General features: G+C 36.4%; 1 protein-coding gene across 1 annotated transcript in view; it reads right to left on the bottom strand.

Moving 5' to 3' along the window:
- The window catches only part of NCAPG2 (non-SMC condensin II complex subunit G2), a 49,071-nt gene that overhangs the window by 8,664 nt on the left and 24,767 nt on the right, over nucleotides 1-15,640 (bottom strand). Inside the window, exons 14-25 of the mRNA XM_074574143.1 lie at nucleotides 12,600-12,822; nucleotides 11,218-11,342; nucleotides 10,562-10,735; nucleotides 8,747-8,817; nucleotides 8,321-8,474; nucleotides 7,973-8,146; nucleotides 7,352-7,468; nucleotides 7,102-7,245; nucleotides 4,423-4,522; nucleotides 3,404-3,588; nucleotides 2,505-2,648; nucleotides 94-197 (exon numbers count right to left, since the gene is read on the bottom strand). Coding sequence (XP_074430244.1) covers nucleotides 94-197; nucleotides 2,505-2,648; nucleotides 3,404-3,588; nucleotides 4,423-4,522; nucleotides 7,102-7,245; nucleotides 7,352-7,468; nucleotides 7,973-8,146; nucleotides 8,321-8,474; nucleotides 8,747-8,817; nucleotides 10,562-10,735; nucleotides 11,218-11,342; nucleotides 12,600-12,822 — 1,715 coding nt within the window. The remainder of the gene's footprint in view (nucleotides 1-93; nucleotides 198-2,504; nucleotides 2,649-3,403; nucleotides 3,589-4,422; nucleotides 4,523-7,101; nucleotides 7,246-7,351; nucleotides 7,469-7,972; nucleotides 8,147-8,320; nucleotides 8,475-8,746; nucleotides 8,818-10,561; nucleotides 10,736-11,217; nucleotides 11,343-12,599; nucleotides 12,823-15,640) is intronic.

A 15,640-nucleotide genomic window follows, 5' to 3' on the forward strand; every position in this document is an offset into this window, starting at 1 on the left:
TTATTTGAATTTAGAAATTAAAACTTTATTGATGACATATAAGCTCTTCTATAGTAGCAACAACCTTGGAAAAATAAATGTAGAAACATTTACCTGACAACATTAACTGACTTCATAATTATGGCCATTAAACTGCTTGAAAGAGGAGGAAGGTCTGAAACCGTCTTTGGTAGCGTTAAGTCTTTTTCACTGGAAGCCTAAAAAAAGAAAAAAGTCAACAACTGCTGGAGATCAAGAAGTGTATGTATACAGAAAACATCAAAGCAAATCTGTATTTCAATAATTACACTAACCAAGATCTATTCTTAAATAATTAGAAGAAACATTCCTGTGTGTTCTTTGAATAGCCTTAATCCAATTGTGTGTGTCCAAATAAACAAAACAAATTTAAATTAGAAAGGCTAAAACTAAACCAAATAAACAGTATTTGTACCAAGGCAAATATTCTCCACAGTTCTGAACAGAAGTTTCATTTAACTACATTGTTGGCCACTATTTATAAAGGCACAGCCTACTAAACTCAAATGAGTATCCTCTGTGTCTCCATGTTTAATGTGCAGCCATAATTTCTAAAAATAACTTAAGTGACAGCAATTCCCGATTCGGTGTCTCAGCTTTTTTTGGTACAAAGTTCTGGGGCCCCTCTGTCCAAGAGGGACATTGAAGCGCTGGAGCGTGTCCAGAGGAGAGCTACCAGGCTGGTGAGGGGTCTGGAGACCAGGTCATGTGAGGAGAGGCTGAGGGAGCTGGGCTTGTTTTGCTTGGAGAAGAGGAGGCTGAGGGGAGACCTCATTGCCCTCCACAACTACCTGAAAGGAGGCTGGAGAGAGGTGGGTGTTGGCCTCTTCTCCCAGGTGAAGAATGACAGGACCAGAGGAAATGGTCTGAGGTTGCAGCAGGGGAGGTTTAGATTAGATATTAGGAAGAATTCCTTTACTGGAAGAGTGGTCAGGCACTGGAACAGCCTGCCCAGGGAGGTGGCTGAGTCACCATCCCTAGAGGTGTTTAAGCAACGCCTACATTTGACACTTCAGGGCATGCTCTAGTGGCAGAGATTGTAAGTTGTTTGGTTGGACTCAATCTCAAAGGTCCTTTCCAACCATGAAGATTCTACGATTCTGGCAAGTATTTAGTTAGAACTGAATTTTGATTTACTAGTACAATAACCTGGGGGCAGGGAAAACCCCAGCTCAGATGACTCACTGCAATGAACGTTCATAATCTGTGAATATAAATTTGCAGTATCATTCAAGACTATAAACTTTTATTCTGCTGCATGAATAAAGAGCATGTTCTCATCCCACAGCTGATACATTCATATTTGCAGGTAAAGCTCTGGTATTGTTTCAGTTCCTTCTGTAATGCTGAATCTTAGAAGCAGCTCTGTCGTACTCTGTACTTTCTGGCAATCTTTTATTGCTCTGTTTCTGACTTATCTAGCAACCAGAGTAAGAGCCTCTTCTAGAGAACCTCTGCTCTTCCTTGTTAGTTCTCAAAGCTTCCTGTCTTACTAGACATATTTTCTCCTAACACTACATGCATTAGTAACATACGTTGGGAATGTTACCCTTCTCCTTCAAAGACAGTAATTGTTCCTTGAACTTTTAGTACATACGATAACCTCTGTCTATATATTTTTTTCAGTATTAGAGCTTCTTTCTTTATATTACAGAGAAACTCAGATGAGATATTTGGAAATCCTCTAGACAAAACCACTGAGGAACAAAAACCAGATATGGTATGAGAAATGGATCTGTATTGAAGCAGAGAATGCAGAAGTGACCAGTGCCAAGCAAGACATCAGCCTGCTTTGGAACAGGATTACAGAACCTTATGGGACAGTTCCAAGAATAGGGAACAGGAATCTTTCAGACATCAGTGGTTCACTAACGCTGGGTGCGACGAAGTGAGGTGCATTTAGAACAATCACTCTTCCTCCTCCTTTCCCTGAGCTTTTATAGCTGAACGCAACATCGTATGGTATGGAATATGCCTTTGGTCAGTTTGGGTCAATGGTCTCGGCTGTTGCCCACATGCTTACTTTTTTTTAGGGCAGGGGTGAAGGGAAGAGAGAAAGCCTTGACACTCTGAAAGCCCTGTTCAGCAACAGCCAAAATGAACTGCTGTGCCCTCAACTGTGTTTTAGCCACAATATGAAACCACAGCACAGTAGAGACCAATGGGAAGAAAGTTAACTCCTTCCCAGCCAGACCAAGTACAAATACACAGAGAGAACATCTCAAAAAACATGTGATTAATCTCTAACACTGCCTAATTTCTAAATTCTTCTGTGAGAGGCAGATAGTGAACTAGGTATCAGGACAACTCAGTTCTTACACTGCTGTATTTGTAAGTTATGGAAAATAAAATTTCCTGTTTGTTCCATGCCAACACACAAAATCTTTATCTGCAGTACTAAGATCATCCTTTCTGAATGCAACTGTATTGTTCCAACAAAACATTTACAAGGCAGTAGGTGTAAAAAAAGCGAGCATTAACTTTACCTTCTGTAGCACATAATTTATCTCTGCTACTATTGCAGCCAGGAGAGTAGAGAATACACCTTGGTGAACTGCCGGGCAAGATGAATGCCAGCGCTGGACTGTATGTATGAATTCTCCAAGAGGGATTTCAATAGAGTGGATCAACTAAAACCAAAGAAAAACAGATCATTTTTTTCAGATTGCCTGAGTACAATTGAAATATTTCAGCAAACTTCTCTGTGAAGAAGTGCAGATCACACTTTGAAAGCTATTGAGGTATTCTAGTCACCTGGGATCGGAAAAAGAATCACTAACACGGTTGGGAAGCCTACTCATAAGTTTGGGAAAAACATACAAACCAATGGCTGTAACAAAAAAGAACTGCAATGTTTTTCAGAAGTCCATAAAAGCAGACCATCACATTTTCCCAATCCACCCATCTCAGTACTATCTATACAAGAAGTTAACTTTTCTGTGAAGGTAGGAAGTTTTAAAGAACTTTAGGACATCATACATATTTTGAAGCTGGTATAATTCAGGCTGAAATAAATAAAAACAAGAATGACAATTTCTCCTCCCTCCCAAGATTATAATATGTATGTAATCAAATCCTTTGCTCTGGAATGAGCAAGTTCGTTTAATTGCAGATAAGTTAAATAACCTATGAGTACTAGGGTAGTTCAGGATCATTGATAACAGGGTTAACATTGTTCTCCATTTTACTGTTTTTTCTGTCATGATGAAACCAGCAACAGATTAAAAAAAAAAAAATCCATCAGTAACAAGGAAATTTAGAAAGTTCAACTGAAAATTTAATCAGATGTCGACTCGAATAATAACCTCAAAACATCTAACACAGTTGCATAAAAAACATGGATACATCTACACATTAGGTAGCAATTTCAAGTGTAATGTGATACCTGAATCCCTTCTTCCTGCTGTTTCTTGAGTCTACGTGCCACGCATTCTAAAACTTTCTGGAAGACTGTCTGTACAGCATAGAGAAGATTTGCCACTTCATCTGTCTCAGTATTCTGAGTTAAAGAAGCTTCAGTAATTTCTTTTAGAGAATACAGTAATACTGGAGCACAAAAGCCGCCTCTCTCTAGCAAAAGAGATAAATACCACCATATAAAAATTGTAATGAGATATTCTTCAGGTACAAGCTTAGAATGAAACTCAGTTATATACCATAAATAGCTACAGTTTACAAGTGTAGACGATATATTCGGATTCTGAGAATCCTCATCTGAAGTATTCATACAGTTCAATCAATATTTTAAGTATAAATCCAGCATTCCTTCCAATTCTTGAAGTATAGGGATTAAAATTGTAGATTCTTCATGAACTGAGCTCTAATTTTGTCTGTACTGTAGATGTAACTTTCCAAATGTGAGCCAACTTTAAATAGTGCTACATTGTTTTTTCCTAAAGCATAATGATGTATATTTACCAATATACATATATCACTTTATATATATTAAAAACTGCTTTATGTATACATAAAAAACCTTATATATTAATAACTGGAATCTAAGAGCAAGGAAGAGACATCAGTGATCAACAGTAATATGGTTCTGGGTTGGTTCTCTGTTCATTTTCACTTTTCTGAAAAGCTGCTGCGACTTTTAACCATAGAATCATAGAAAAGTTTGGGTTGAAAGGGACCTTTAAAGGTCATCTAATATTGTGAGTATATATACACACACACATAAATACACATGTATATATATATACACACACATACACAAATATGTATATATACATATACAGATATACACACACACATACCCCATATTATTGGTACTAGCTAGCATAAGCTGTAAACACTATTTTTTGAGAAACAGACTCCAAAATGCTAAAAGCAATAGTTCTGTTAATATAAGAAGAGTCAGCTAAGTGTATATGGAGATGTTGATGTTAGTGCGAAATATCGTACCTGTTTGTATAACTGAAAGAGCCATATCTAAAAGCTGTGCTTGAAACGCGATATCGCCAAGGCCAACCATTATGACATCTTTACATATTGTCAGGTAGGCCTAGAAAAGAGATGCAAAAGTATATGAGAAACAAAATTTATATAGAGTAACTGTTCAGTAAAACCTAAAAATAATAAAATTGCAAAATCTTAGCCAAGTTCCCCAGAAAGCTGGTGCATCTACTTGGAGTTACTCAGTTCTCAACCTTTGAAAAGCATAAGTTTCCAAACAGTTTTCCAAATGCTTCCATTGCCCTTTCCTCCAGTAAACACAGTTTCTCAAAAGGCAATAAATCCTCTCTCTTTTTGCTCAGGCTCAGATCAGAAGCATTGATACTTAACATTTACCAAGGCAGAATATGACGTCTCTGCCTATCTTGAATAGCAAAATTAAAAACAGAATACAAAAAGAGCTTTTCCCTACAAACTCACACACGTTACATACTAAGCAGATTATAATACTATGTACCAACAGAGTAGAGTAGAGAATTTTTAACCAGTCTATGTATGCGTGAGCTGGGTAGTTCATGGAAACTGACTGCAACTAAAGTTAGTCCTAATCTTACCCTTGACCAAAATCTGAAAGGACTCATAGCTCAATGCTAAAATCCACCTTGGGTTAAGTAATATGCCGTGGGAACGTAACAGAAAACAATTCAAAGCTAGCTAAAAAATGCTCACATTATATAAACAAATGCTTTCTATGAAGGGCAAAAGAAGATAAGGGACAAGGGACACTGTCAGTGACAATGCCAGGGTTTGTGTCAAAGCGCCTATCAGCCTCACTCAACAAATCAGTGGCCCAGAGTGAACGGTCCCCCAGTGAATCCCTGCCCATAACAGCAAGTGCAAAACAGAGTAACAGACCAAGCAGAGAAGGAAGCATGAAATGGGAAAGAATGGGATACGTCATGGGGAAAGTGATAGAGAAATGTAAGTGGAAAAAAAAGAGGCATCCCAGTCCCCTCTGAAATGCAACAGCATTAAAGAAGCAACTGTAATTATGGTATATGATATGGATATTTTGAGACTAGGTTTGCTTTTAATGCCAGTGTTGCTACCAAATATACACTCCAAACAATTAAAAAGCACAATCAATACCTCATTCCAATAAAAAACAGTATACAAGGTGAGAAGCAAATAGGAGCTGCTTAACAAGCATGTGGCTTATTACAGGAGATGCAAGAGGCCTGGATTCTCTTCTTGACTTCCAGACAAGTCACATCAGTCTTTACACCTCACTTTCTTCTCTGGAAATAACGATGCAAACAGACTTTAAGATCTACTACTAAAGATCATTGTGTGTCATTAGTGGCTAGTCAAGTAATATGTCAGATGGGTTTAAAGGTGACAACTGCCTATCTTATTGCTTATCAATAAAGTTGCATTTCCATTCTGTATTTAAACCTAGGAAATTGATCGTAAACATTCTGGTAATGTTGGTAAAGATTTTGTTTCTTGTCTTTCTATAAGGTTGAGTTCCGTGGCTCCAAACTTTTGAAAAATCACCATAGAAGAGTTATGACATGCATACTAAATTTTCCATTCAGAGAGAAAAGACAATAGCATATAAAACACACAAGAAACCTGTACCAGGAACAACTACAACACTTGTATGAGTTTACTATCTCTTTATACTTTTCAAAAAGCAATTTGGCTGTAGCAGCAGGATTTAGTACAAGACTGATCTCCTCATTAAATTCCCAGATAACTCACACCCTTCCTCTCTGCTGACTTCCAAAGATATGTTCTATGGGACTTAGCACTAGAATGAAGCATACTGAATTCCTCAAGGTATAATTTTACCTCTTTCTTTTGGGAAAGCAGGAAGGAAAGAAAGGAAGGAAGGAAGCAAGAAAACATGATTAGATTTGAATCCTCTCTCATAATCACACAACCTTCCTGGCCCTCTAAGTCATCTATTGTGCTATCCAACACAACGAATGCACCTCAGTGATTCTACGTCATTTCCAGGACCCTCTATGCTATGGAAGAACAGGCTATTAAGTGCTAGCAAACCACGTAACTATGCCCTTGTTTCCAGCAACTAATTTTCTTCTTTTTAGAACTGAGATTCACTGACAATCTTAACTTTATGTTAATGCACTTTTAATAAAACAGTATAAACGTTACCTTTATTCAATATGGGGGATGAGAGACTGAGGGCAAGAATTACTTTTTAGAAACCTAAAATTCGGGAGACCCAGGTTACATCACCTGCTGTGCTAGAAGTTTCTTGAGTGGGCATTTTCACAAGCGTGAAACATAAAACATGTCAACAGATACGATGAGAATATATATTATGCACTGCTAGGTGAAAAAAGTTTAGATAAGAAAAAAGTATTATTGCCTCCAACTACTTGATTTAAGTGCTAGGGTATGCACAATTACATTTCTATATTCCTATGTTTATAAAATATAAAGGTTATAACTAAACTCAAAGCAATTTAAAAAAAATAATTGTGTGATTTTAAGCAATCAAAACTGTAGCGTCAGAACAATCAAGACTGTATTTCATTAGGTCATTCACTTGCTGGACTCCAAACACTCCAGTGCACTGTGTTCGTCAATATACGGTTGCTACATATATGGCTTTTCATATTGGCAGCAGTTTGATGTACGTTATAAGAGACCTCTAACCTGGATAATTAATTCAGAAACGTTACTGTGGTTTGGAATGCCATCCTCTTGATCACTTGCTAGTATAAAAGGTACAACTTGACTTTCTATCCAAGCACCTGTCTCCTTCAGAAGAGAGAGGTACTCTTTTCCTTCTTCAGAAAACTGGAAAAAAAAAAAATTACAAGTTGTTTACCAATGGTCTTCCCAATTCTTCTGGAATTTCCTTATGCTGTCAGCTGTAATTCCAGCTTACACTGGAAAGGTATACCTTGTTGTGAAGATGAATACTCAACCTGCAAAAGAGGCTGAAGGCTCTTAGGCTAGTTGCTTGATTGCAGCTACCAGAACCTGCGTCAGTTGCTTTCAGAACTGAGCCAAGAACCTCCTGAAATATCAAGGTTTACATTTATATTTTCCAGAAAATCTTTTCAAATGTGTCTTTTCTCAGCAGCTCTAAACAAAAAACTTAAAAAAACCCCAAACAAACCACCAAACCGCTCAAAAACACAAACCTGGAAAAAACCCGAAAATCAAAAAGCCAACAGGTATGTTTTCAATTTCTCTAACTTGCAATTGATTTTCAAGCTATTCCTTAAGTGTACATTCCAAAGCTCAGGTGTCCCTTAAAAATGCTCACCACTAGACCACAAAAATTTTGAGACACCTAAAAATGACAAGCTGGTTAAAATCTGCCATCTACAAACAATTCTGAACTATTATACTTCCAGTTTAGAATATGTGTTTGAAGTACAAATCAAAAGGAAAATCTTTTAGTAAAGGGGATCATGAATCTTATTTTTTTATTCTTGCAGGCCTTTAGTTTGACTCAGGCGATGTATGATACTAAGCACTCTTTTATAAGCAGTGTTTATGGTAAGGAGAATACTACCTTTGCAGCACTGAGAATTTTCAAAAGCTTCATCAGTTTCTTTTTAGGAACAGAAAGTAGGCAACCACGATTAAAAGGATGAGTCAATAAATATTCAATGTAATCAATTGCTAATTCTGGCTTAGATTCTTGTGTAACATGGAGACGTACTCGTCGTTCAGTTGTTTTAATACTCTAAACGAGAAGAAAGCACAAAGACAGTACAACACTTAGTATCTTACTTTACAACTAATTTCAAATCAGAAAAATAAAGCATTAAAGTGGCTTCTTCTATTAAAAAAAAAAAAAGCACAATTCCTTTATGAAATCTAGCAATTCCTTAATTCTTTGACATATGCATATGCACACCTTTCTTGGGGTTAGTTTGTCAGACAGCCAATCACAGGCTAATTCCATAATATGTCCCACTTGACCCCAGCGACACATGCAGTCTATCAGGGTTGAATATTTGCTTTGGTCAGCTCCATTGTCAATATTTCTGAGTCTGGCGATCACACCACAGCTTAAAAGAACAGAAACAGACAGAGACACATTAGCTTTACATCCATTAGCGTAGAAATCATTCAAAGAAAATCAACCAGTACAATATCAAAAAAGATGCACCAATGTCTCAAAGGCATATTTGCACCTCACAGATTTTACTAACGTACTGAATTTGTTTAGTGGATCAATTTATCCAAATGGGTATTTAATATGTTGAGTTGTGAAAAATTGAAAAAAATATAGTCAACAAGAGATTTCTTGTCATTCATATTTTGGATTTAAAAATAGTACCTGAATGTAGGAATAGCAGCAGGGGGCATAAAGGATGCCAGAATAACCAATGGAGTCATGCAACGCTCATCCTAAGATAAAAAAAGTAAACTATATGATGTACACATACAGATGCACACAAAGCTAAAGAGAGTACTGAAAAATTATGACTAAATTATCTCAAATTAAGGATTTCCCTTTTTCACTAGAAGTGGAACTGAAAGAAGCTCATAACACGTGGCTTGCAATCTGAAACTTCTGATTCCTATTCTCAGAGGTCAATTATCAATTATCTTATCATTCAGCTTTCTGACGAACCGTCAGAACAACCACCATGAATAATTATGGCTCCATTAGCTTAATAACCATTGCAAAAGAAATAACAGTTCTAGCTTACATTTGCTCTAGCAGAGGCTAATACTTAATTGCACAATCATGACACCATCTAATTCCTCTCAAGTAACTAGTGCCTTAAATGAATATTCATTTCTACCAGAAATGTGTAAGACAGACTGTAAAGGAAAGGGTGCTTATCTAACAATGTTAATGTAAAATGCATTACAAGTTGTTATAACACACAAGGTCTAGACCATGACACCGTTTCACTCAGATTATATAGAAAACAATCTATGTGAAAGGCTCTTCAAAAATTGTATACTGTATGTCCAAGCTTCATGAATACAATCAAATGAAATTATTACCTACTTAGACATTTGGAGAGCTAAAGCCTTTTAAAGATGATTTTTCAAAGTACATTTAAAAGCATATTTGTAGCTTTTCAGGAAAGAGACAAGCTGCTTCAATCTGTAGTCTTCTAGAAACTATGCCTCTGATGACAGGTCTTTTTAGATCCAAGCTGCTTACTCACTGTAAGAACACCAAAGTCAAAGACGTTGCTTGCTAAAGCTGGTTATCTTGTCCGCTCACCAGAACCTTTCAGGAGGGATGGTACATCCTCTACCAAAAAAGATTTGGAATGTCTTTGAGAACTTCCAAATGCTTTCAGGGTAGAGAGAGCATTTGGTATATTTGTGCTGCAGAATATTATGTAGCAATGAATTGCTTTCCACTCCCTGCATATCTAAAGCAAACTCGAATGTTGTTAAGTATAACAGCCAGCATAACTCAGTGTACTTCAACATAAAAGCCATAAATAAATAAAAAAAAAAAAAAAAAAAGATGTCCAGTAGATAATCCTTCTAAATGCACTACAGGGTGCAGCAGATACTATTAGCCACTACCAAAAGATCAAGCAGACTGAAAATGACTGATTTTAATTAATTGTTATATCAAACCCAAACAATAAATAAATGCATCAAAAGATCATTACAGAGTAGAATCAAATTAGCAGAAATCAAACATAAGAAAGTGAAAAAAGGAGCCTCAGCTGCTTCAGCTGCCTGTTCCAGCAGCTGGATCACAATAAGAAGTGGTGGTAGTAGAGGGGTTTGAGGGGGGGAACAAAAAAAAAAAAAAATGTGGACTCTCATCTACACTGAGTAGTTTTTCTGCAATGGCATATTTTCAGTTACTGATTTCCAAAAATTCCAAAAACATTCACAAGAATAGAGAAGTATAAAAACATTACAAGGAGAGCAATTTATTGCACAAGTATTTGTGTGTTGACTATTTAGCTAATGGTTCGTCAGTCAGACCTTGCAATTGGAGAATAGCTTCTACCCATTTGTGGAATTCCAAGAAACTTGCTATTGTTTATGGTTTGTAGCAACAATGAAAAAGAATACTTAATGCCATGAAAATAGATAAAAGACATAACACATGAAAGCATCTGAAGAAAATGCTAAGCACTTACAGGAACACCTCGGCTTTCTTTACCTTAAATACTTTAAAATATTCAGGAAGTACAGAAGCAAATTTTCTGATAGCATAATCTTTGGCCTCTTCATTGTGATCTAGTGCTTTCTGAATACTTCTCCAGAGAATTACAGCAATCTCCAATAAACTTGCCATGCTGGCCACATCGTTTATTGACAACACATTATTCAAGACCTGAAATACAAACACGTGGATGATATTGCCTATTATATTCTCAAATATAAATTTAGGTTAAAATAAGGTTTCAAAAAAAACCTGAAAATCCTTCCGTCCTTTCACAGAGGCATTGAGTTTGTCGTAGAACATGAACTCCACGATTCATTCTTACTCTCTCTATATAACTTGAGTCATCTTGCGACATTAATTTTTTTGAATAATTTAATTGCAGAATTAAACCAATTTTAATTAGTACTTGAATTAGGGAAGTATTCATTTAAAATATGCTTCATAGTCCTTCTATCTTATTCTAGCTACTTCACCAAATTTCTGCTATTGCAGGCCATGAAAACACCATAGTGGCAGTTCTCCCCTTCTAATTCCATGGATGCCCAAGTGCTTTCCTTCAGATTTCTGTCGTATCATTAACTGCCCACGTCTTAGATTAAGCACCACAGAAAAAAAGTTACCAGAACTTATCATAAAGTGGACTTCCTTACACTTGTATTCTCCTTTTCACTTTCTTCTTCATCGTCGTCATCATCATCGCTATCATGAAGACTCTCTTTCATTGCTTTCTGGATGCAGGCATTCAAGCAGCGCCGAATAGTAAGCATCAATTTAGCTACATTTGAATATAATAAGAATAAATTAGACATTTACTATTTGTTAAGAACGTTGCTAATAAATGCTTTTAAGTGTAACGCTGGAAAGCCAGAATGAAAAGTAGGCAACAGAACCAGAAATAACTAGTAAAAAAGGTACCAAATTTCCTGGTAAAAGGAAATGGAAAAAATGTGAAAATGCTTTATATCCTCAAGTACGAAGAAGAAATGGTAACATTATCACCAGGTTCTATAATTTTATTTTGTTAAAAAAAGTCTACTCAAAAAAACCCCAAACCCAACTACCAGCTTATCAAATCAGGATTAGAGGAAGCTCCCACAACTCCTACATTCGGCTGGCATAGCTATTAACGACCTATGTTCAATAATACATTCCCTCCAATGCCAATTCCAATGATTTATAAAAGATGTAGTAGCCTAACTGTTGAATTCCTTAATAAGAAGCTCATCTCTAGATAAAAGTGGAAGGATTATGTCCACTCTGGTGAAAGTACGACTAGCTAAAATATACCAGCGCATATTATTTCAAAAGTACCCTAACAAGGTGATACAATCTGTCAAGGGGCAACAGTTTGGGCATTCTACCCAAGTCTCTCCATGCTGGCTACTTTGTTTTTAGACGATCAGAACTCCTCTGAAACAAAATTTTCCTGATTTTACTTGGTTCAATAGCACTTTTATAAAAAAAAAAAGCTATATTCTGTGCAGTACATATCCTCTTCACTGAATATTTCTGAAGCTTTTAATGGGAAGGAAAGCTTTTTAGATTTTGTTTGAGCAACTTGAAATACTACTGATCCACAAATCTCAGATAATCAGATTATCGGACATAAATATTTTTCACCTTCTATATAATCTTCCACATAAAGACATCAAATCATTTGAGACACCAGGGTATTTTATTTCACTATTTTTGCATGATAAATAAGTATTAACTTAGATATTAGATAGTCTTAAGGTCCACATGAGGAGAAAGAATAAAAGAGAGACCAGATAACAACACCTGCTAGGGAGTATAGTACTGCACTCAAGAGAGGAAACAAAAAGCTTTGGTCTTCTCATTGTTGCAAAGGGTTATGACTGTTGTCACCAGGGTTCATTGCTGGTGCCAAGAACTGAAAAAAACCTACAAAGTAGTATTATACTAACAACAAAAGAGCTAGCAACAACATACCACTGTTAGAGAAAAAAATTAAAAAGCAATTACAGGATGTGATATTAGTATTTCCAAAGACTCATAAGGTTTTGTACTTTACCTATATTGGTAGGGGCAGTATATTCATAAGCATATTGGTAGAACTTCCTAGCTGCTGCTGAATTCATCTGGATGAGAGTAACACAGCGCTCACACCACACATCCTCAGGTTGGTTAGTGGGAAAGAAAGAGTTGAATAAGAGGTTCACTATGCGTCGTGACACAGGCCGTGAATCAACTTCAAGACGAGCCAGAAGATGCTCCATGGGACAGATTTTCCAGAACTTTTTAAAGAGAGAAAAATATATTACAGCAGTTAAAAAAATAAAGAGGAAAAAACAATCACCTTTTAAGTGTTGTCCATATGAGAAGTCTCAACAAATATAAATAGCATTTTCCAGAAAAGCATGAGCTTTTTTAATTTTTACCAAAATACCAGCATTTTCTTGAGGTCACATATTGCTGCAACAATGCTACTTTACTGTTCTGACACACCTCTAAACCTCCTGGTATCTCTGACAGAGCGGTAAAATTCTGGTTTGAGCGATTCCAGCTCAATATACCTGCAATACTAATGCAATTCCATAGGTATAGGGAAGAATTGTTTACTCTACAAGGGTATCAACACAAAATATAATTATTTCTCATTATGTGCCATGTTTCATATTCTCCTCATAGGACAAAGTAGGACCAAATTACCTACACATCCTAAAAATGTGCATAGAACAGGACCCTTTCCAAAACCATCCTAAATCATAAGTGCATCCCATTGTCAGCAGAGCTCTAGCTTATTTTTAACACAGTAACTGAAGGTTATGAAATTCAGAAATAAACAGCGCGTTATGCCAGCAGTGATATCACTCACATTTGTAACTTCTGTGAGAAAATCTTGAATTATGCTGTGCACTTCCGGATTAAAAAAAAAAAACAACAACCCAAAAAAACCTCAAAACACACCCAAAAAAACCAAACCCACCCAAAAAATAGGGTTTCTTGGCACTGAAAAATATTGTTTTATTCTTGAGTAGAAATATTTGCAGCAGCTAATTCTCCCGTGGTTTCGAACTATGAGCATCCCTTCTAGAATTACCATAAAAGGTCAGTCCTTGGAACAAGCATCAAAGTAATCCCAGAACTTACCAGAGATACATATTACATTTTTTTAAATAAATAGGAAATTACTGCAAAACATCTAACGCTTACTAGGAATTTTTTTCTTTTATGTAAACCTGATCTTTTCTTTAGAAGATAAGAGTCTTCTAATACATAAATACAAAGCACAGGCTCGATGGAAGATACCCATTATGCCTAAAGAATGAACTAATACCTAAAAAAACCCATCCCTGAAATTGAGAATTATCTTTTTCCTCTGCCTTTAATGGCAGCAAATTCAGAATAATTCAGGAAAGCCAAAAAAATTGTTTGCTTGAACTTTGATACTGAATGACAAATAACTTTCAAACAAGATTTTTTTATACATTTAAGAGCAGCATGAATAACTTGTATTCAACATCAACAATGCTTTAAATCGTTTTTCTTTGTGTGCAGTCTTTTAAAAACAAGTTAAAAATGCTTGTTTGTATTTTACTATACAGATAACTGACACTAACAGAACAATTCATGACCGTAGGTGTCAGTCCTCTAAACCATACTTCTATATCATATCTTCTGAAGAGTTAAAACTCAGGACAAGAAGTACTAAGTGTCTGGGAGGTTACAGAGTATTGTAGAAATTAATATTAAAAAAGACATTAAAAGATTAGAGAAATTACATGTAAACAGATTATTAGGGGAATATGCTTACTGAGTATTTTTAAAATAATAAATAATAACACAAGAATACAATAGAAATGGTGATTAAGATTTCAGAGGCCAGCAAGTTCAGAATCAGTTTCTGCTGATTCTGTGAACCAAGTGATGTATCTCCTAACACAGAGGCACCATCAGTGTGAGGTCCAGTGTCACAGTGATACTTCTGCCACTCTACCTCAGATTCACCTGGTAAAACCTGGCTTTAGAAACCACTGAAGGAGAAACTTCCAGACAAAAACCCCTATCTTTTAGAGTACTAACACTTATAAATAAGTCTGAATTGCCTCCTCCAGTTATCTCCAATAATCTTAACAACCAGAACCAATTGTCTAAGTAAAGGCACAGCTGCACACTGTAATTCAAGAAGATCTGCAAACGTTATTAGAACCCTGAAGCAAACCTTTTGTGCTGACAGTCTGAATGATAATACCTTGTACTTGCAGTGGTTGTCTCCATTTCACATTTTCTGTGGACTTGCCTAATCAATGTATTGACATATGTATTACGGAAGTACCAAACTTGCTGTTGCATTATTGTAATCCTTATCCTGAATTTGTGTGCAAAAAGCTGAAAGCCCTCAATTCTGAAATCACCTCCCACTTGTCTTCTGAGCATATTTTGGGGAATTTGGAAGGTACTGAGGTGGTCTAATCTCAATAAAATCTCTTTGAGGTCCTGTCACCAAAGCTGCAATGCATACATTTGGCAAGTAGGTAATTCTCATGTTAGGGACAGATACGTTCCTTGAGCACTGAAGCCTTAGAAGTCTGACAAACCAAGCATTTATTTAATTCTCTCGTGAACAATAGAGACACATACCTCTGACTTCATACAGTCTATGTGCCCAGCACAAGATAAGCATGTCCTAATAATCAGGCTTAGCAAGAGACAAAATATAAAATTGAAAACAGGAAAACATTAACAGCAGATAGTGGAGAAAGAGCTCAAAGATGCTATAATGCTTAAGGCTGGACAGTATCACCCTAAATAAGAATGCAAAGTTTGTTCAAAATCACTATAAAAAGATACCAAAATCCCAAAGGGCATGCCCACAAAAGACAAATAGAAGTTATAAGAATAGGTAAATAAATCTAAATAAGCAATTCGGTAAAGGCATTAAACATTTAGAAGGTGAAGGAGTCCTGACTTGGGCTAGCCCGCTGGAAGGAAGCGTGGTGGGACCGACTGCTCTGCCCTGGCACGGCCAGAAGAGGGCAGGGAAGAGAGGAACGCGCCAAGAAAAAGGTCTGCTGAGTGCTTGGGATGCCAGCTGCCACCAAAAAAAGCAGT

Source organism: Larus michahellis, chromosome 2 (assembly GCF_964199755.1).
Source record: "Larus michahellis chromosome 2, bLarMic1.1, whole genome shotgun sequence".
NCBI lineage: Eukaryota > Metazoa > Chordata > Aves > Charadriiformes > Laridae > Larus > Larus michahellis.